Genomic DNA, 22,863 nt, shown 5'->3' with positions numbered 1-22,863 from the left:
CCTAGGCTAGCTTTCTGGTTCTGCACAGAGGGAAACTGAGGCCCAGAGTGGGGGAACGATTTTCCGAAGGTAGAACAGCCTGCGAGTGACAAGAAGCAGGACTCAAATCTGAGCTGTTCTTTTTTTAATATAACATTCACCCCTGCCATCCCAACCCCCCACTATTGGGGAAAAAAATTAAGGGGTTGGTCATATTACAGGGAAAAAAACCGCTAAATGCTTAGGGATCGGTCGATCGATCTATCTATCTATCTATCTTTGCAGCTTAGTACTTTCACTTCATGTTGTAAAACCTACAAGGAAATTTCAGATCCATTAGGCATTCATTTTATTTTTAAAAATGCCTACATAGCTTTCAATAAGCACCATGCTCAGTCTGAAACACCTAACCTATATAAATGATTTTACACCTAAACCATATAAGTGCTTTTAGTGCCTCCTTTTACAGAAACTAGGACACAGAGAAGTCAGTTAACTTCCCAAGGTCACACAGCCAGTAAATGGTAGAGTTAGAACTCTGGCCAGGCTCTGAATTGAATGCCCTTCCTCAGCACTATTCACTTACTCTTGACACGTAAGGAGGACCAGTGGATTGGGAGAAAAAACAAGTAAATAAAAGGTGCTCAAAACAGGAATCTCAGACTCCCACCAAACTTCTGGCATGTCATTACTGACAGTCGGACATGTCGGAGACCAGACCGCATCTCGTCCCTTCGGCAGCTGTACAACCATCATGCTTTCAATACCTCAGTTTCTCCATCTGTCAAACAGGTATCCCGGCACCCCATGCAAATCTGGAGAGAGTGACATCAGACTGTCTCTGTCTCAACACTTATTGATGTACAGAAAGTGTTCGGGGGTGTGTGGCAGTGTAGGACTAAAAGACGGCTGGGCTGACTGATTTATTCAAGGAGCTGGCTGGAGGCAGGGGCCTAGCCCGAAGGACTCTGTGCTCTTTGGCTGCCCCTGTGTAAGATATGCTGCCCTTCTGTGGAAGGCTATGTTGACCTCGAAGGATATAACAGCCATTTCAATGAACCTGAATATGGGTCAGCTAGGGGTATATAATTTAAAAGTTAAAATGATTTGATTTTCTTGACTCAAAGTAGAATGCTTCCCTCCCAGTAAAGGAGGTATAGACAGACCCCCTTTGGGGTATGTAAACTAGATTGGTTCTATCTGACCACCAGCACTCTGGCCATGAAGGAATCATTGGCTTTTCCCTTTGGGCTGGTCATTAATCTCTCCAAAGTGCCTGGTTGGCTGGGGCCTTAAGGCCATTGCCTGAAATGAAAAGGAGGAAAATCCACACGCACAAGCCACATATACATGTGGAGATGGGTGAGCTTGTCTTAATGCATAAAACCATTCCAAATGGATAAGTACAGGATATCTGGAGCGAGTGTGTGCTCTTGTGGAGAGAAAGTGTGCCATGGAAATCATTTCTGTGGCCTATTCAACTACTCTGCGACTTCTCAGCTGTGTCTCCTGTCCGATCCCCCAGCCAACCCCCTGAAAGTGGTTTCTCTTCCTTGGGAATAAGATTAGATACTAAGGACCTTTCCTGCGTTGCACACAGCCAATGCTCTCCTCTGCTTTTTAGTAATTGGCAGAATCTCTGCAAAAACATTTTATCAAATGCTTCTTTTATTTGAAGCCAAATAATGGCCATCATGTTTCTTTCCGGAGCCTCTCTTCTCTGAATCCCTGGGACTTTTTAAATGGATTGATGGCTGCAGGTTTCTAGGGCGGCCCCGGCTCCATGTGAGCTGCAGGAACGCGGGCTCACTCGTGCATCGTGGGTTCCACACGCTGGCTGGGGGCTGAGTTCATGAAAACCAGCGGTTTTCCAACACAGCTCAGTATGGCTCAGCTTTCACCTGGGGTGCACAGCGGCTCCAAAGTATGATTTTGTCCGATCAAAGGCTTTCTCTGTGAAACATTTAATGAATTCAAATATGAAAACCACAAACATGTCCTCTCAATTATCAGATGAGGGAACTGAGGCCTCGGGGGTAAAGAAGAATTAATAAAGTTCCAGAAGCTCTTACAGGCCCTGGATTTGGAATCAGGGATTCCATCACCAACTCTGTCATTTGCTAACGATGGGGCCCTGGATAAGGCACTGGGTCTTGGCACCCTCCGTTCTCTAGGATGCAGGAATATTACTACTCACTACAATGCAGTTGTTGTGATAAATTTAAGGAATATTAAGTTTAAAAAAAAAAACTATAATGCATATGTCCATTTATTTAGCTAGCAGATACCTGAGCTGGTGTTAAATGCCAAGTATTTACTTGGCATCTCTTCATGGAAGTCTCAAGGCTTCCCAAGCTTTTCATGTCCAATACTGAGCACACAGTACTTTTTCCTAAACCTCCCAAGGTGTTCTAGCTCAGTGAATGGTACCAGCGTCCATCAAACTGTCTAACTAACATACCTAAAAAAAGTTCTTGAATCTCAACACCCAACTCTTCAACTCACAGAACCAGCATAACATCAAACCCTAACTATTTCTGCATCTCTGCACATTCCCCGTTTTTCCCACCTATACCATCCTGCTAACCACGTCACGGTCTTCTCCCTCCTAGGCACCCTGGGATGGCCTCTCACTGGCTGACCTGCACTCACCCACTGATTTCTGCATCTCAGATGCTCTCCCCCAACTCCCCTCTCCTGATCCGCCCAACCGGCTTGGCCACGTCAGCCTCCCCCTGCACGGATTCACTCCTTCTTCACATGCCTGATTAAAATATTGTAACTATTTGTATGGTCATATGATTCATGTCTGGCTTTCACATTCACTAGAAGCTCCACGGAGGCACAGCTCCAACTTTGCCCCTCACCCACTTTATGGCCCCGGGAGACTGACTTTCCTCCCCTGAAATTCATGACCACGAATTTTCTTAACCTCGAAAAGCTGGAAATAGTACCTGAAAAGTCACTTGAGCTTTGACAAGCTGTAGATTCTTTGGATATCCATATCTGTATCGCTCTTTACCTACATGTGCAGGTATGAAAATCTACATACATATACCTATTTACACACACATGTGTGTTATTTATTTAGACACACACACACATACACACACACACACTCAGGAATCAATACAGATATTTTGACTCTCCATTCTCCAGAAGCTTCTCTGTGTTATGGGGCATTACTCTATCTTCTGGGTACCGTAGAGATAATACATCTTAGGACCACAAACTCAATTACATGATTCATGACTCCATTGAATGGACTGACTGAGTACCTCCTCCATGACAGCTACTACATGGGGCTCCATTCCCTCCCAAGTGAAAGAGTTGGGGGTCACTGACTATTCCCTCACAGTGGGTCCTAATTCCAGTTAGACCATTTTCTTTCCTAATCTTGGCTCGGGACCATTGACATAGTACTATTAGATTCTCTACCTGAATTCTCCAGGTCCTTATAAGCTTCGGCCCAAGACTTGGCCATGTTGGCCAGCGTGTACTCCATGATCTGGATGTCGGTGATGGGGCAGTTGCATTGTGGGAATTCCTCCGCACACTGACATCTACACTGGCTGTTCTGACACACGTACTCCCCCTCACCATTGCACATGATGTAGCTCAAGGCCGACTGGACAAACTTCTCTTGCAGATACTGAGGGAAGATGATCTGAAGACCTGTTTGAGAATAGCAAGAAAGGCAAAAAAGAAAGGTTAAGGAAGGTGTTTCATTAACAGTTTTGAAAAGTGATGCGTAGGAATCCGAAGCTGCTAGCCTTCTCCCGTGTACTGTATCCAAAACAGTTCTGGGTCTGCCTGGATCCAGACAGGGCCCCACTGGCGAGGCCTCCAGTTGCAATGCTCCTACTTAGACTTCTCCAAGTCATACCTTGGCCACCCCTGAAAGGCATACCTTTTTTTTTTTTTTAATTTTTTAAAGATTTTGTTTATTTATTTGACAGAGAGAAAGAGAGAGAGATCACAAGCAGGTAGAGAGGCAGGCAAAGAGAGAGAGGGAGGGAAGCAGGCTCCCTGCTGAGCAGAGAGCCCAATGCAGGGCTTGATCCCAGGACCTGAGATCATGACCTGAGCGAAAGGTAGAGGCTTAACCCACGGAGCCACCCAGGTGCCCCTGAAAGGCATACTTTATTCTGCTACACTAGGACTGAGGCCAAAGCTGAATGTGGCCTACGCCTTTTCCATTTGGGGACAAAACCCTTAGTGAAATCGCACGATCATTGTTTATTATTATTTTTTTCTTATTTCCTTCATTCCTTTTGTGTTCCTTTCTTCAAATATTTATGAACTCTATTTATGAAGCACAGGTCCTGAGCTAGGCACTAGGTCTATAGAGATAAAAAAGACATGATCCTTGCCCTTGGGGAGTTTACAGTGTAATCGGCAGGGATAGACACGGACACACATCACCCTAACATTGCTTTATAGACCTGCAGCAGAGATGGCCATAGGAGGCGACCGGAGAGCAGAAGGCTGCAAATAGCCTGGCTCGGATAGCAGGGAAGCCTTTAAAGGGGAGACGGCACTGGGGCTGTCTGAAAGGTAAATAAGAGATCCTCATGTAAAAAGAAGAACAGGAAGTGCCTTCTAAGGAAAGGAAGAGCAAGAGTGGAGAGGTGTGTGTCTGGGAGTTGCTGGAATGAATGCGGACGGGTGGGGGTGCCGAGCTGTAGGGGAACAGGTGCCAAAGGGCTCAGGGCAGTATTGTATGCTAAGGAATTTGGACTTCATCCTGTGGATAATGGGGATACACTGGTAAATTTTAAGCATGAGAGAAATATAAGGAGTAATATAAGAGTATAAGAGTAATAGTAAGAATAAGAGTAACATAAGGACAGTGGTATAATTTAGTAAGACCAGTGCATCATAAAAATAGCATCAGTCCAGGATGACATCAGGGAGGACTTTTTTTTTTTTTCTTCTTTGCTCTAAACTCAAAGAGGCCAAGGCCCCCTGGAGGGGACAAGCCCAAGGCTAGACAAGCCCAAGGCTAGAGGACGAACACTCTGAACCATACCCCATACTCTTTTTCTCTACACCTGCCCAATCCAAGTCTTACCCTGACAGCGGAGGACGGAGAAAGGTTTCTCTGGGTGCGTGCACTACTCTCGTGCCCCTGTGATGGGAGCAGACCAGACCATGGCCCAGGGCGTGGAGCTAGAAAGACAACTCTGGGCTAAATGAATTCCCAGAAGCACTTTCACCTAAGACATTTCTCTCTGCCTCATCTGGGGCTGCCGGCCGTTTCAGCTGCGAATGCATATGCGGGTAACGGTTTAACAACCCACTGTGTGAAAAGTGACTGTTCTCTGGATTGCATGTTCTTCTCACTCATGCTTCAGGGACATCTCCTCGTCCTACTTGCCAGGGGTTTGCGGAATACGCTCAACATTTCTCTCCTTCTGCTTCACAGTTGTGTTTCTACAACCCCCCCCCAAATTATTTTTTTAAAAAATGAAGCTATCTTCATCAGGCTGCTAAAAAAGACTGTGTTCAGAAGAGCACTGTGGGAAAGAAGGTGGCACCTCCAGCACAAGCCTTAAGGCAGGGACCCAGGAGGCAGTTAAAAGCTGGGCACTGCTAGGCAGGCCCCTCTAAGTACTCCCCACTCATCTCGGGCAAATCCCTCAAACCTCTTAAGGCTCTACTTCTTTCTTTTGTAAAAAGGAGATGCTTTTAGTACCTACATCAGAAGGTTGTTGAGAGGGCTAAGTGAAGGAATCCCCGAAGACCATCCAGAACAGCTCCTGGCACATGGCAAGCAAAGAGTAAATGTTACCATTCGTATCTTTTAAAAGGATCTATTTATATTTGAGAGAGAAGAAGAGAACAGGGGGAGGGAGAGAGAGAATCCTCAAGAAGAGTGTCCGCTCCACGTGGAGCCCGACACGGGGCTCCATCCCAAGACCCTGAGATCATGACCTGAGCTGAAATTCAGGAGTCAGGCACTTAATGGAATGAGTCGCCCAGGTCCCCGAATTCATTCCTATGGGTGATGATGATGATGGTGGTGGTGGTGGTGGTGAAGAGGACAGTGATGATGAAATCCCTCCCGGGACTGACTTTTTTTTTTTTTTTAAGGCACCAACAGAATCTTCAGGTTAGATGAACAATACCTGTGGGTATTGAATCAGAAGAAGAAAATACTCAGCAGGGCATCTCAAGCTGTTTGCAGGACTTCACGAGACGCAGAGTCTAGAACTCCATGTCCTGTTGAAGATATGGTGGTGGGGGTACGCTATTCAGGAAGGCGGATCCGTATCGGTCCCCATGGAAGGTATTCTAACAGACAGAAGGAGCGCTAGGGCTTGGGTGCTGCGGGCTCCAAGACCGGAGTGAGCTTCACACCAGTGGGCAAGGGGTCCGCGTGAGGCTGAGCGACGGCTGGGGAGGGCTCAGCGTGCAGGAGGGTGATGCAGACACCACACGATGGGGCCAAGCATATCGAACAGCAGAGTCCCTTCTCAGCTAAGTCTCCGGTTCCTTCAGACTATGCATTATTGAGTCATTTTATCTGTATCGCGGTTTTCGCTTCCAAAGCAAAATTTATTTTTAGCTGATCCCAATCCCCTATAGGCATCTGAGTCTATGGATTGGGGTTAAGTTTCTGTTGGAACTCTATAGACTCTCCTCTCAGTCCTATTTTTCTAGCTTGCTCATCATTTTCTTTCTCCCTTTTGTAGGGGATAAAATATTCTATTCTTGGTCCCAGCCCAAAAGGAATTTGGGGAGAGCATTTTTAGAAAATTGCGTCAAATCATTTCTCCGTTTGGCAAGGATACAAAAGGCAGTATTACCTACCCCCATTTAATGCAACTGAACACAGATGAATTTGGGGTTGGGGGGTTTCTGGGAGCAGCAGAAACACAAAACCGATTGCTCTTTAAAAATGGAAACTCAGATCATGCCGAGCTGTCTCTGAGGCAGAATCTCCTGGGCAATTTTGAAAGAGAATAATGAAGACGTAGCAATTAAAAAGCACTTTTCTGCAAAATGTCATTACTGTTTAAAGTTACATAACCATTTCTACGGCAGCGGAGGTTCACAGAGCAGTCACCGCCGGAGCGGTCTCCTGATGACCTGTGTCCAACAAAGAGGTCCATTGCTGACCTCCAAATTGGCGCCCGAGTCCTGCCGGCTTCAATGGGAGTCATAAATAACTTGGAGGGGGACTTGGCCTGTGGAGCCACTGTTTGAAAGATATACAGCTGCCGGCTGGGGTGGAATATTCTGGCCCTACAGTTCCCAAAGACACACAGAGAGTGGGGGGGGCGGGGGGAGGAGGAGGAAGGGAGAGACAGTGAGAGAGAGAGAGAGGCCACCATTATTGCCGAGCATATACATTTTGCCTCAAAAGACCCGGAAGGCAATAGCTGAGAGTTTCACTTGAACACCAAGTCACTCGTGCTGAACATATGGGATATCTCCCCCTAATCTCATTATATTTAAAAAAAAAAAAATCTTGTTATACTTTAAATTGGAATGTTTCACTGTTCTGCGAAGTGAGTGGGCAACGTAGATGTGGGAACAACCACGTCATCTTCGTTCTCTTCTCCTTGCCCAGCTCCCTGAGTCTTCCTCCCACCTCACCTTCAACACAGACATCTCCCAATCTTTTCCTATATTTTACATACAGTCTGTGTGCGGAACAGTGATTTCTCCTCTCTGTCGCACGGGCGGATCTCTCTATCCCCTTCTTTCCCCGCCTCCTGCAATCCAGACCCCTTCCCAGATCACCCAAATTAAAACGCTTCTTTTATTTTCGTCATAGGATTCGTTACTGGTGGAAGTGATCTTATTGATTTGTTTTCATATTTTTTTTTTCATCTCCCTCATTAGCGAGTGGGCTTCAGGGGCACAGGGGCCTTGTCTGTTCCCCTCACACTCTCCCTCAGAGTATACATTAAAGCCAAGCCAGTTGAGGCTCCAGACACTCACTTGTTGGATTTTCACTCAACAGCTATTCTCTTTCTCACTCTGACTGGAAAAAACGAAAAGAAAAGGGGGGAAAAAAAAGTGGTCCCTAGGCACTTGGAGGATGTTGGAATTGGCCCAAAGCTGGCCTGAAGTCCCACCATCCAAATAATGGACTCAGGCCTCACATCCAGGAATGGTGACTGGATGATGGAACATGTGAGGGCTCTTGTGGCTCAGGGGCGAGAAAGAGCAGGACCGGAGACACCTCCTGCCTCAGTGTCCCCATGGTGGCTCCGATGTAGAGCGGCCTCGGCAGATGTCTTAGCCTCTCGGAAGTCCAGGCTCCCTGCCTGTGAGGTTCAAACTCCGAGATGGCTGTGAGGCATATACGAGGGGGAGGGGCATAAACAGCATTCAGCAAGAAGCTGGCTGCTATGGCTGAACATTTGTGTCCTATGTCAACGGAAGCCCAAGCCTCCAGAGCGATGGCGTCAAGAGGCAGGACCTCAGCAGGGGAGGAAGTTTACATCAGGTCACAAAGGTGGGCCTCTGCGACAGGATTAATGATCTCTTAAGAAGAGTAAGAGACTGGAAAGTCTCTCTCTCGCCCTCTCCCTCCACGGACACACACGAAGGAGAGGCCACATGTGCACACAATGAAAACATAGATGTCCACCAGCCAGGAGTGTGCCTTCACCAGACCCCGAATTTGCTGGCATCATGATCTCAGAGCCTCCCGAACTAGAAAAGGAAGGTCTCTCGTTCAAATCACGCAGTCTATGGTATTTTGCCACGGCAGCCCAAGCAGACGAAGAGAAGAGCGTAAGTAAGTGTTCAATAAACACTAGGCTTCCTCATGTACGCCACATCAGAACATAATCCATTCTCTAAACCGAACTTGAGTCCTTCTTGGAAACATCCCCCCGAGTAGCCCCACTTGGGCCGGTAGGAAACCTGCAGAGGGTGCCTGCCTATGAGTTGTTACAGGTCTCTGTGATTTAGCATTCCACTGTTACTACATCAGGGTATCTTCCCCTTCTCTTTTATCCTTCCTTTTCTTCTCTCCTTCTCGGTCCTTCCGTGTGCCCGGCACCATGCTATGGACACCTGGGGGAATGTGGCAGCCAGGCCCAGTGTCTGCCCTCACGGACCTCCGGGCATAGTAAGAAGGTGTGTAAACAGAAACCAATGCTCTACCAGAAGCACGAAGTCGCTCGGAGAGTGCAGAAGAAGAACACCTACTCCAGACTAGAATAGGGCCGGTCACAGACGCTCTCCCAGAGGAAGTGGCATTTAGGCTGAGACCTGATGGATTCATGGGAATTAGGTGATGGAGGTCAGCAGGAAGAGCAGTTTAGAAAGTGGGAACGGCACATCCCCAAAATTCAGGCAATAGAACTCTTTCCAGCTAAGGACCAACCTGACCATTACCTTCCTTTCTTGATTAAGGTTCATCTTTTTTTGTTTGTGTGTTTGCTTCCAGGTTCCCTAGAGAAGAGATAAAAGCATTCTGGTGCCTCAGAGAAGACCAAGTCTCCGAAGGGAAGAATGACAGAAGGCAGAGATCTACCTAAGGAACCTGTTCTAAGGAACACCATTGCTTGCAGTAGCAGAGGTCGAGGATCCTTCTCCCTTACAAAGGGTATAAGCTGGGATTCAGAAAAACAAACAAGGACTCACTGCACTGTTGAGTTTCAACCACTGGGGAGCACTAGAGTAACAGAAGAACTTTCTGAGGACCCCTACACTGAATTTCTTGATACCTGTTCAAGGACACCGTGTTGCTGTCGGAACCTGGCACCTGGTCCAGGGGACCGCTCGGTGAGTGAGGGAGAGGGGAAACCGATCAACCAAGCTGAAGGTGCCTCTAAGATTTGGGGGTTGCAGTCCAACCTTCATCTCTGACCCTGATCCTGCTCTTTTGCTGTGAGGAACTCTTAGCTTCTTTCAACAAGTAGTACATGGGGCGTTGTTGGAGGAAATGCTTCACGTTCTAAGGACACAGAGGGGCTACTTGGAGATTCAAAACTAAAGCATAAAATCCAAGTACAAGAGACAAAAGACTGCACTGATGATTAAAACAAAAAGCAGCATTACACCTGGAACCTAGCAGGTGTTTAATAAATATATTTTAAATATGGAATAGGGGCGGGCGCCTGGGTGGCTGAGTCAGTTAAGTGTCTGACTCTTGGCTTTGACCCAGGTCATGATCTCAGGGTTGTGACATCGAGCCCCACACTCAGTGGAGAGTCTGTTTCTCTCCTCCTCCCTCCCTCTACCCATCTGCCCACTTGCCCTGGCTCTAAAATAAATAAATAAAATCTTAAAAGAATAAATACTGAGGCGTGCCTGGGTGGCTCAGTCGGTAAGCATCTACCTTCAGCTCGGGTCCTGGGATGGAGCCCCATGTCCAGCTTTCTTCTCGGTGAGGAGTTTGCTTCTCCCCCTCCCTCTCCCTCTGTCCCTGCACCCCCCCCAACTCGTGCTCACTATCTCAGATGAATAAATAAAATCTTAAAAAAAAAATAAATATTGAATCAACCAGTGACATATTACAAAGATGAAAGAAAATAAACCTGAAGACAATAATTATGGAAGACTTCGTGATATGTGTGGGATGTGGGTAGATCTTGAAACAGGAGCATGGTTTATAGTAGATAAAGAAGAGGAGCCACAGTTTCCCTGCCAAGGGCGGACCATGAGCAAAGACGGGTCAGTGTCTGAACACCCTGGATCGGTTAAGGTCTTGTTCAAGGCAAGAACCATGTATCTTTCTGTTCTGTTTGTTTGCTTGTTTTTTTGGATGAACTTTATTTTACTCTCTATCATAATTCCTTAAAATCATAGTAGTTTCGATGGATGTCCTCTTTTCTGACCTATTTCCTTGCCCATTAAATGCCCAATTTCTTTTAGGGCGAAGAGAAAGAGGGGGGAAATACAGATTCTATTTTGGTTGAGTAGAAATATTGTTTTATCCTGTTCTTGCATCAGAATGTGGTCCCCTGCAGATACCTTTGAGCCCCAGAGGAGTCCCAGCTGTTGCCTTGTACCTGCTAAGTTCTGCTTGTCAAATTCTGTCCATTTCTGAAAAGCACAAGGGGAGGGGGAGAACAACAGGGACTAAACCTTTTGCAGAAAGCCAGCCTGATCCCCTTCCTTGTGAAAGCCCAGGGATCTCAGACTGGCAGATAAAGGACTTTATGGCTCCAACAGCCATTCTGAACTCCAGTGTAATGAAGGCATGCAGGTCAATTACCCATCTGTTTGTGTTTCTATTGCTGTGAATTACAGTATCCATCGCTGACAGCTCATTGGAGTGGAATGAAAATAAGACGATAATTCACCGGGTGAAACCGTGCAGAAAGGGCGAAAAGGCTATGATCTCATTCAGAAGTTCAGCCCTGTCTCCGTGATGGGTCATTTGCACTCGGGGGAAATGAAGAAAGGCAGCTACCTGGGGGGAAAGTGGGTGGGTTCTGGCGCCCCCTTCTGGGTAGAGTAACCTTCTGTGTTCCCAAGGATCCTCCTGTCTTCTCTGGGACCTTAAGCAATAGACTTGGAACCTTTACAGGAAAGATTCAAGTAAATGAAATTCAGCACAATAAAACAAAAACCTCTTTAATATCAGGGGTTCTGAGGGATGAAACAGGTTGCCTCCGTAGGTAGAAGACTGCTCATCACTGGAAGTGTACCGGCAGAATTTAAAGAACCCAAGGCTCAAAGGGCATGAGGTTATCATTAACTTATCTTCGGCCCCCATCCCGGCAGTGTCCTCCCTTCAAAAAGTATACACCCCTCCAGCCTCTGTATGCAGATGGGTTCACACGACACATTTTGGCCAATGAAATGTGAGCGCAAGGAATGGGTACATCTTCCCCAACAGAGCTAGAAGAACAGACACATGGGTTCAGCCATTCGTCTATCCCTTCACCACAAAAATGGCCGTATCCCATCAGAGGGGAAAAGTCACAGCTGACTTGCGACCGTGATGCAGCGTAAGGAAGAAAGGAGCATTCACTTCTGCCAACCACCGAGAGTCTGGGATGGTTCGTTAGCACAGCAAAACCTCGCCTATATGGGATTTGGCAAACTCCGGCCCAGGGGCCAAATTGACCTGCAGCTTATTTTTGTAATTAATTTTATTGGAGCACAGCCACACAGATTTGTTTCAGGGCTGTCTATCGCCGCCTTCACATTACAGTGGAAGAGCTGAGTGGTTGCAACAGAGACTGCGTGCGGCCCACAGAGCCTAAAACATTGACCATCTGGCTCTTCACAGAGCAAGTTTGCCAGCTCCTGGACTAGTTGGCCATTAAGATTCGCTCAACCTTGGTTTTCTGTGCGTCTACTCTGTGCTGCTGTTCATTCACTGATTAAGCAAAGATGGATTTGGCCTCATCGGTGATGTGCCAGGTTATCTTCTAGACCTTGCAGGAAGGACAAGGAACTAGAAGAAGCAAAATCCCTGCTTTCCTGAGACTTTCTGCCTAGTTGAGGAGAAGGACAATGAAGGGTCTACATAAACACAGATGAGTGCTGACAAAGGGTCGGAGGCAGGGAGAATTCTGCATGACAATTTAAACTTCCTTTTTGTTTTTTTCTTTCTTTTTAAAAAAGATTTTATTTATTTATTTGACAGAAAGCAAGAGAGCACAAGCAGGGGGAGTGGCAGGCAGAAAGAGAGGGAGAAGTAGGCTCCCCGCTGAGCACAGAGCCCGATGTGGGTCTTGATCCCGGGACCCTAGGATCAAGGCCTGAGCCAAAGGCAGATGCTTAACCGACTGAGCCACTCAGGCGCCCACAATTTTAACTTTCAAAAAGAGAGTATGGTCAAAACTATGATACGAAGGCAATTCAATTTCTTAAAATTTCAGCATGAAGATACTCTCACAGAGGGTATAAGAAGAGGTTGATTTAATATAATTAAAAGCCTCTTCACAGAAGTCATGATAAAAATCAACTCTGACACCTACAAAAGTATGCCACCCGATCCCTCGATCAGCTGATGTCTCCAAACCTTCTCTATTTCCCTCTCCTCGGCACGTCCTGCCACATCACTGCCACTGCCCCACAAAGGTAGAAAGTTCTCTCCTGTTCAAATTTATGCCTCCAGCTCTTATGAACTGTAGGACACTGGGAAGCTAACATCAAGAGGCTTAACGTCTCTGCTTCTGCTTCCTCATTAAAGCTTCCGTGGTCGGGTCCATATAAAAATCAAATAAACTGTCTGTATCCTGACTCTGGTGATATCTTCGTCACATGACCAGAAATTCCAAATTCACAGAACTCTTCACTTCAAGAGGTTGAACTTTTCTGTATGTAACTGACACCTCCATGAACTAGAAAACAAAGTAGATTAGGTAACGCATGGGAATAGTTGTTGGACTAATAATGTCTTTTCTTGTCCTCACCCTGTCTTCTATCGCTTTCCCCAGAGGACTTTGGTGATCTCAGGCATCCCCTCCACTGGCAACCAAGAGCTCCTTGCACACAACTCAAATTCTAACAGGACACCCATCACACCATGTTATGTGTGTTTATGCTCACGTTCCTCCTGGTCTGCGATCTCCTTGAATGCCAGAGGCAGTGCCTTGTTCATGTTCCCTTTCCCTGTCAGCGAGCAGAGTAGTGGGTTTCCAGGAAATATGTTTGAATGAAGGCGAATTGAGACAGAACGTGTTTCAGAGAGGACTGTGGTCCTCTGCTCTGTGCCTCGCATGTCCCACTTCTCTACAGCCGTCTTTCCTGAGTAGGACTTGTATCATCTTTCCCAACATCATAGTTTGAAATCTAAAACTATTTCAACTTTGACTCAGTAGTGAAAGGAACAGGTGCTCAGAAACAAACAAACAAACAAACAAACAAAACCAAAAAACACCCTAAGAGAATAATGGTACTAAAGATCCTGATTATTAATTTTAGCACACATTCTGTTTTGGATCCACTGCTACACATTATGACTCTTAAGACCTGTAACTGTTTCTTGTATTTTTTTTGCCATCTTTGCAAGATATCAAGCACAGAGTTAGCTCATAAGAGGTATGCAAAAATAGAGCTGCACTATCCAGCAATTGTAGTAAAGTCCATTCACTCACCAGTTTTTTTTTTTTTTTTTTTTGAAACAGGTGCTGAACTTAATGCCAGAGATAGAGAAACTGAGTAAAATACAGTTTCCTGGTCTCACGGAGCTCCAGTTGGGTGAGAGAACAAGATTCATAAATATAAAATCACAAGAAAATAACACACATAAATATACACCAGTTTCAGTAGAAGAAGAAAAAAAAGAACTCTGTACTTTCATAAAAGTAAAGGAGTCTGGGGGGTGCCTGGGTGGCTCAGTGGTTAAGCATCTGCCTTCAGCTCAGGTCCTGATCCCAAAGGACTGGGACCGAGCCCCGTGTTGGGCTCCCTACTCAGCGGAAAGCCTTCTTCTCCCTCTCCCACTCTCCCTGCTTGTTATCCCTCTCTCATTGTGTCTCTCTCTGTCAAATAAATAAATCAAATCTTTAAAAAAAAAAAAAAAAAGAGTAAAGCAGTCTGAAAAAGTTATTTTGGACAGGGTTGAACCCAAATGGTATGAACAGTCCAGCATTTGCCAAGTTATGTGCAAATGTAACCAAGATCAAATACATTCAGGAAACTCTGTATTTAATCTACCTCTTGAGACTCGTAATACACAGCATAGTTAAGGCACTGAGAAGTCCTGTAGTAAATAAGAGTGGTTTATGCTGTTTAATCCGATGTTTCAGTATTATTGAGCTTTTGTTAAGCTACTGCGTGGTAACAAATAACCTCAGAATCACAGCGGCTTATAATCACAAAGGTTTACTTCTTTCTCATGTTTTATGTTGGCTGAGCTTTGGCTCTATCCCGGATATCTTCTTCGTTTTTGTTTTTGTTTCCTCCCAAATTTTTATTTGAATTCTACTTAGTTTACCTATAGTGTAGTACTGGTTACAGGAGTAGAATTTAGTGATTCATCATTTACATACAACACCCAGTGCTCATCACAATAAGTGCCCTCCTTAATGCCCATCACCCGTCTAGCCAACCCCCACCCTCCTCCTTCCAACAACCTAGTTTGTTCTCTATAGTTAAGAATCTCCTATGGTCTATTTCTTTCTCTCTCCTCTTTATTTCCCCCTTGCCACATGTTCATCTGTTCTGTTTCCTAAATTCTACATATGAGTAAAATCATATCGGTCTTTCTCTAACTGACTTCTTTCATTCAGCACTATACTCTCTAGCTCCATCCATGTTATTCAAAATGGCAAGATATCATTCCTTTTGATGGCTGAGTAATATTCCATTGTGTATATGGATGACATCTCCTTTATTCATTCATCAGTCGATGGGCACTTGGGCTCTTTCCATAGTTTGGGTATTGTTAATAATGCCGCTATAAACATTGGGGTGCATGTATCTTCAAATCTGTAGCTTTGCGTCCTCTATAAATAATTACTTAGAGCAATTGCTGGGTCATAGAGTACCTCTATTTTTAACCTTTTGAGGAACCTCCATACTGTTTTCCAGAGTGGCTGCACCAGTTTGCATTCCCACCAATAGTGTAAGAGTATTTCCCCCTTCTTTTCATCCTCACCAATATCTGTTGTTTCCTGTGTTAATTTTAGCCCTTCTGACTGGTGTGAGGTGGTATCTCATCATGGTTTTGATATGTGTTTCCTCTAGACTCAAAGGAGCATCTTTGCTAAGGCATATATCATTATCATGATGGAAGGAAAAGAGCAAAAGCCATGCCAGACATTGTCTCTTCATGTGGCTGCTAAGACTGAGCATGAGATATATCTCCTATGTTCTATTGGCAAAAACAAACCATGTGGCCAAGTCCAATGCCATCTTGCTGAGAGGTATACATCTCCCTCAGGGAGATGCCATGTTAGTCACATGGCAGTGCATTTTTATGTATAATCATCTTAGGGGAGAGAACAATGGAATCATGCAAGCTATCACAAAATAAACTTATTTTTGCACCAAACTTTTTTTTTTTTTAATAAATTCAATTACCGTATGACTGAGCAATTCTACTCATAAGGTATATAACCAAAAGAGCTTTGGGCAGATATTCAAACAAAAACGTGTACATAAATGTTCAGAGCAGCACTATTCATGAAAGTCAAACAGTGGAGACCGTCTACATGTCCATCAACCCATGAATGGGCAAACAAAATGTGGTGTATCTATGCAATCAAGTATTAATTCAGCCATAAAAGAACAAAGTACTGATACATGCTACAATATGGATGAACCTCGAAAACATTTTGCTAAATAAAAAGAAGCCAGGCACCAAAAAAACCACATATTGTGTTACTCTATTTATATGAAATATCCAGGAAAGGCAAATCCATAGAGACAGAAAGCAGACTGGTTGCCTGCCACTAAAAGGAAGGGGGTGAGGAATGATTGCTTAATGGATACAGAATTTTTATTTGCTAAGAAAGTTCTGGAACTAGCCAGTAGTGACCATTGCCCAGTATTGTGAGTCTACTTCGTGTCACTAATAAATGGTGCACTTTAAAATGGTTATGATGTTGAACTTTATGTAATACATATTACCCCAATAAAAAAACTGAGATTCTAAATAAATTAATTAGACAGTTCAAATTACTTTAAAATCAGTAAATATTTATTGAGTACCTACTATGAGCTAAACACTGAATTAAAGAGAAGTGAATAATGAATGCATAAAAAAGGGTATGGTTTCTGTTCTCAGGGATGTGAATTATAAGTTAGTAGTGGTATGTCTGATTGTGTACATAAGACAAGGTAGACTGTATCTGGAAAATAACAATAATAATAAAAGAAAGGCTAATTCTGAGTAAGATGCATTGTGACAGAAAATGATTTAATAAGCTTAAAAAGTAAGCAGATACCTTATCTACGTGGATTCTATGCATTAATTTTCATGGGCGGTTTATTTAGTTTTGGGGCATCGTGACGCTTGGTTTCTGCCCTGCCAATGAGACCAACATGGAATTAATAGGACATGGCTATTGACATAGACCATCTCACCACACTGACTATTTATCAGTCAGCATTTCCCTGCTGTGTCCTCAGCCACGAGTCTATTTGAAAGGTACAGACGCCACATGCTAAGAGATGAGTCCTGATACCTTCTCTCAAGACCAGCTTCGATCCCGTCAGAATTTCCACTTCTTTCTGTTCAAGTGTGAGGCTACAGTTACAAAGATTCCAGACATCCCCAGGTCAGAGATTGCATTGGTATATATACTGCAAGGCATCAGTAATCTCTGGTCTGGGGGTATTTGATCTTTCCTGGTTCTGGCTCTTTTTGAGTACATGAGAATAGCTACAGAAATGGCATACCAACAAAGGTATACAAGTTATCAAGTAACGAGGAAAATCATAGACTTTCTAAAGTGAAGAGCAGAGCCTATAAGCACATAGAAAAGGCTGTGGGACTATTTGTTCTAATAGAAATCATGATTCTGATTTATAGGTTTCAGGTTGAGGACAGTATCTTTTAAGAGCACTGACATTGAGTGGGTCTGGGTTAAAATCCCTGCTCTGCCACCCACAAGATGGTTACTTAACTTCAGCCAGCCTCAATTTCCAAATCTGGAAAATGGGTCTTCATTAAGGTTTACACGAGATACTGATATAAAGAAATGGAGTTTTTCACCTGGCGCATGAGAATTAAGGCATGCGTCGTAAGTGCAATGATTATTTTATATCGGACCAATTGGTATTTAAGTCAGGTGCTTTCTACACATTTCTACAACTACATGTAGAGCAACGGCTCTGCAGCAAAGGTGTTTTTATTCCTGTTTTGCCGATCAGAAGACCTAGAGAAGCTCAGAGAATTAACAAGTCCAAGGTCTCATCACTACCAAGTCTGCCCTCTGGATTTTCCCCAGTCTATCTGTGTTCCAGTTGAGTTCTTAACTGGTATCTTCAATCCACTTCTTAAGAGGAACTCCGGTTCTCCTCGCAAGGCTGAGAAGAGAGCCCTTCTTGGCGCACGAAGGAAAGCCAGTATTTGGATGCAGCCAACTGGGTGGAAGACGACACTCCCTCGGTCACAGAGACACTGCTCTTCTAGTCAGCAGGCCTTACAGACGGAGCCGCGGGAAGGCAGAAACACCCGTGCCCATCAGTGCCGCCCAGGCCCTGCTAATCAGACAAGAAAGGCCCTAATCACAAGCCACCACCTGGGCTAATTCTGCCGAGGACTCACCCCAAAGCTGCGGACTAGAGCAGGCACTGGCCATAATCCCTCTGCGTTCCACCCTGGGGTCCCAAGGACACGTGGAGTGATGGGGGATAGGAGGGCGGGCGGAGGGGCTTTTATGAAAAACGGACCTAATCACATCCTGCCCCCTCTCTCCTATTATTGGAGTTGGGCAGGGCTTATTCCCATTCTCCTCACACCTAGGAATGGGTTGTGCTGCCTCCGAGCTCCCTCGAGAAGTAAACAAGCCTTGGAGCCCAGGAGACAAGGAACGAAAAGCCAGGAGAACCTTGGGAAAGTGATTTTATCTCTCTGGGTCTTGATTTCTCCATCTGTATAATGGGGAGCGTGATCCCTACTGCTCAGTTGGTGGGAGGACTGAAATGGCTAATGGGTATGAGCACAATGCTTAAGAGGGAGGAGCAGCTCGAAAACACACCCCACTAAACATGTCTACACTCTGTTCCTCGTTTCTACGACTTGTCATGGGATGAGTTTGGAAATAACCCTCTTCACTCCTTCATTGCTGCCCAGCTACCGAGGCAAGGGGTGGTTCACGCTTCTCTTCCTCAGCCCCTCCTCCTGCTCACCCTGCCCTCCCTCCTTGACTCTCTTCCACTCTTCCTCCTCCTCCCTCAATTCCCTTTCCCTCTTCCTCTCCTCTGCCCCCCTTCTTCCTCTCTCTCCTCTTCTCTAAGTATCCTCCCTTCTTTCAATCATAAGAAAACACCGAATCATAAGAAAACACCGAACTGATCAAATACGTACAGAGTTCCTACGTCCATAGCACTGCTGAACAGAACAAAAAGCAGAGCTGGCAAGGCAAAAATCCCTTCTCTAGAGAAGCCTATCATCTAATCTAATGGAAGAGATAAAACCCAAACCCAGACGAATATGCTGTAAGGTGAATAAAAACAAATAAATCATGCCACAGAAGAAGTCTTAAAAGAGGCTCTTCGGAGGAGGTGGCATTTGGAAGATTAAGGGACATAACTCTTGCCTTAAAGAGGTAACATCCGCTGGAAAAGGTGCACGCACTTTTGAAGAAATGCTGTCCCGTGCACGTTAGCGCAGCGGCTGGCCTATGGTGGGCCCTCAGGAAATGGTCATTAGGCAGAACCGAATCCAGTATGACGTGCAAGGAGAAGTGTACGAGGTCAGAGAGAGCAGAGCTCATTAGAAGCTGATCTGTTCATTTTTCATTCCTTTCTTCAGAAATTCATTTAACAAATGTCCTCCGACTCCTGTTTATGCATCAAGTTCTCTAGAGACAGACTGGGGGTCCCTACCAGCGAAGACCTGGTTCTTGAACTGGGGAGTCGCCATGCGTCATAGGCTGATTATACTCTGGTGTGACAGATCCTAGGGAAGATGATGGGCAGGATGCCTGACAACCCGGACAGAGGGCGTAAGAGAAGCGTTCTGGAAGAGGTACACATCCAGGAATTGGGAGAGACAATGTGTACAAGTGCAAAATCATAAAAAAAAAAAAAAGATTAATGAAATATAAAAAATTCTACAGGCCCGGAGTGAAGAGAGCAGTGTGTGTTGAATGGTGGAATAAGACAAAAACAAGAAGACAGGCAAATGTTGCAATACGTTGCCGGGGTACCGGAGTGATAGGAGAGAAAGCCTAGTCTGGGAGGAGCTGAGGTTTCAAGCAGACACACACGAGGAAAGAAGGTGGTAAAAGAGGAGGGGGGAGGAGAAAATGACCTGAGACCAAGTGAAATGTACCATTTGATTGTCGGGGTATGAGGAGAAGACTCTCAAAGCACAACAGGCTCAGGTGGTCCCATCTGGAAGCAGAGACAAGACGATGCCTGGGTATCTTGTTCCTTCTTCCCCTAGCCCTCTCTGCCTACCCCCTCGCCTTTTAAAGATCCTCCCTTCCCTCCTGTCCATCTTACTGTTTTGGAAACTGAGACGAGGCTAGTGACCTCGCTCCTGTTTCATTAAGAAAAGCATCATATGCCAGTGAGTCTAAGGTGTCGTTCATTGTAAGACATACCACGGTTTGATGGACATGAAGAAAAAATACCCTGCCAGTTAAACCATGACACACCATCAGTTATAGGAAACATTCTAATTTCAGAGACATTAAAATGTGAAAAATCATGCAACTGCTATCTGCAAAAAGTAATTAGAAGTACGTGAAAGTGTTCCCCAACATCCTATCTGGGACGCACCCGAACAGTCTCCTTTCCCTCTCTTCCCTGGGGGATAAGCTGCCAGGTGCTCTTTTCTGAGGTATATAATCCCAGCCATACACAAGACCCTACTCATTCTTGTCTGCTCTACTATGACCCTAAAAGAATCCCTCCTGCTCAGAGAATCAATGTTTTCCTTTCTGAGGATCCCATCAGCATATAGAAGTTTTGTGGCTTCTATGTTAAAAAAAAAAAAAAGAAGAAAACTCACGGACTCACCATCGCCTTCTGCTGTGGTGACATTTGTGGCATTGTTCCTCGGTTGTCCCACATCCCCTTCTCTTCCTCTCTTCCCATTCTCTCCTGAACTCATTCTACTCAGGCTTTCACTACCATAATTCCATTGGAAGATCCCTGCCACGTTCACCAAAACCCCCAAGCTGCTTAATCCATGACTCGGTTCTCAGTCCCCATCTTAATCATCCCACCCAGCAGCACTGGACACATGTGACCACAATCTCCTATTTGAGGAACGTTCTTTACTTGACTTCCAGGATACCAGGCTCTCATCACTCCCCAGCCACGTTCCCAGCCACTTCTTAGCTTCCTTTTATTGTTCCTCATTATCATCCCATTATCCCAACACTTCAGTATAAAATTCCCCGTGGCTCAGGAACTGAATTTCCTCTTTTGGTTTTTATTACCCTCTTCTCCAAGGTCCTCTCACCCAATCTCACATCCTTAAACAACATCTCTATGTGAATTTATATCTCTACTTCTCTCCCCAACCCCGACTTTCCAAATGCCCACCCAGCATCCGCATTTGTATCTCTAATAGACGTCTCAAACTTGGTTCACCCTACTCTTCGTGTCTCATCAAAGGTGACCTCTCCCACAGGCTTCACCGTATCGGTAGAGGGATTCCATTACTGCAGTTGCTCAGGCCAAACTTTGGGATCATACTTTGCTTCTCTCTTTCTCTCCCAATGCTTTCTCAGTCCACCACCAAATAATGTCAGCACTACTTAAAAATGTACCTGCGGTGAAATCACTTCTCAAAACCCGCATCACTGTTATCCTGGTCCCGGCCACCATTTTGTCTCACCGTGGTATGATAGCCCCTGAACTGGGTTCCTTTTTGTGTTCTTGCCCTCTCTACAGTCTTTTCCACACAGCAGTCATAGTGACTCATTTAAAATGTAAGTCAGGTCAGGTTACTCCACTGCCTGAATTTGCAACGGCTTCTCATTTCATCCAGAGTTAAGTCTAAAGTCTTTTTTCCATGGTCTACAAATTTCTACATGACCTGTTCCTTCATCATCTCTTTGATTGTAAAGAAAATATATTTCTTTGTTTACTTGTTTATCACCCATACACTAAATATAAACTCCAAAAGGATGGAGACTTAGCTTATTCACGGCTATATATCTAGCTCTTAAAACAATATCTGACATGGAATTGATATTCAATAAATATTGCTAAATGAATGAATGTATGAATGAATAAATTTATGGATCATCCTAGATTTCAGCAATATATTCTCTCTGCATCCCTTTCCACATCAAAGAGCTACTAAGGCAGAGCTCTGCTCTCTGTATACCTCACCAGATGGATGCTAGATTAAATTACATGACAATGTCGGCAAAACGCTCAATGGGCTTCTTGGAGAGAGAAGTATAAAAATAAGAAGTTATCATTATGCCATTAGCGTTATTACTACCAGTTTAGCTGTTGCTGTTTTGACTACTAATAGCCTGTGATCATTTCTATGATCCTGTCGTTCTCATTCCTTGTGTCCTCCAATCCTCTTTCCTTCTACCTCTGCCCTGTTTCACGAACAGCGGAGGAAACACCACGAGGCGAATGCCATTAGAGCGCCATTCACATCACCCTCGATCCACCAAAATAAACCTCCCTTCCCAGAGTCCTTCAGAGGAATTAGGAAAGGAAACAGGAAGACAGGACACCAGCATTTTGAGAAGGAGAAGCTCTGGAGGCAGAGTGTAAGGGTTAAATGTCAAGCTCAACCACTCACTGAGTGACCTCTCACCCGTGTCCTCACCTACAAAGTAGGGACGTTCATTTACGCCTTCCTCGGAGGAATGGTGTGAGGCTTAAAAAGGTAATAAGTGTAATTCTATGATACAAATAAATATGTTAAGATAAATAAAAACAGACAAATGAATACAAATACAATACAAATAAATTCGCACAGTCCCCAGGACCTAAGGCAGCGCTAGATAAATATTATCATTATTATTTCTGACTCCTCTGCCCTCAGTCTGTGCAGCTGTCTTCTAGCTGGGCTGGACCACCTCCTGCTCTTTTATGTCTCTGCCTTATTCATTTCTTCTCCTTGCAGAGGATGTCAAGATGGAGAACATTATTAAATAAATGTTTAATAGGTGCATATTATATACACAGAAATGCATACATATAAATCATGTGTGTACAGCACTATGAATTTTCACAAAGTAAACACATCCATGTGCTGTCATCCAGATCAAGAAACGGAACATTTTAAAGGCCTCCAGAAATCTCTCCGTCTCCTGTGAGTTTCTTATTCTTCTTCCCCAAGGGTTAATGCCCTTT

General features: G+C 44.8%; 1 protein-coding gene across 2 annotated transcripts in view; it reads right to left on the bottom strand.

Moving 5' to 3' along the window:
- Nucleotides 1-22,863, bottom strand: part of BRINP1 (BMP/retinoic acid inducible neural specific 1) — a 170,726-nt gene that overhangs the window by 25,833 nt on the left and 122,030 nt on the right. For both annotated transcript variants that reach the window (XM_059142617.1, XM_059142616.1), the window contains one exon: nt 3,418-3,654. In XM_059142617.1, the coding sequence (XP_058998600.1) occupies nt 3,418-3,654 (237 nt within the window). The remainder of the gene's footprint in view (nt 1-3,417; nt 3,655-22,863) is intronic.

The sequence above is a fragment of the Mustela lutreola genome, chromosome 12, assembly GCF_030435805.1.
Source record: "Mustela lutreola isolate mMusLut2 chromosome 12, mMusLut2.pri, whole genome shotgun sequence".
In the NCBI taxonomy this organism is placed as follows: Eukaryota; Metazoa; Chordata; class Mammalia; order Carnivora; family Mustelidae; genus Mustela; species Mustela lutreola.
This window is presented reverse-complemented; position numbering and strand designations above follow the sequence as displayed.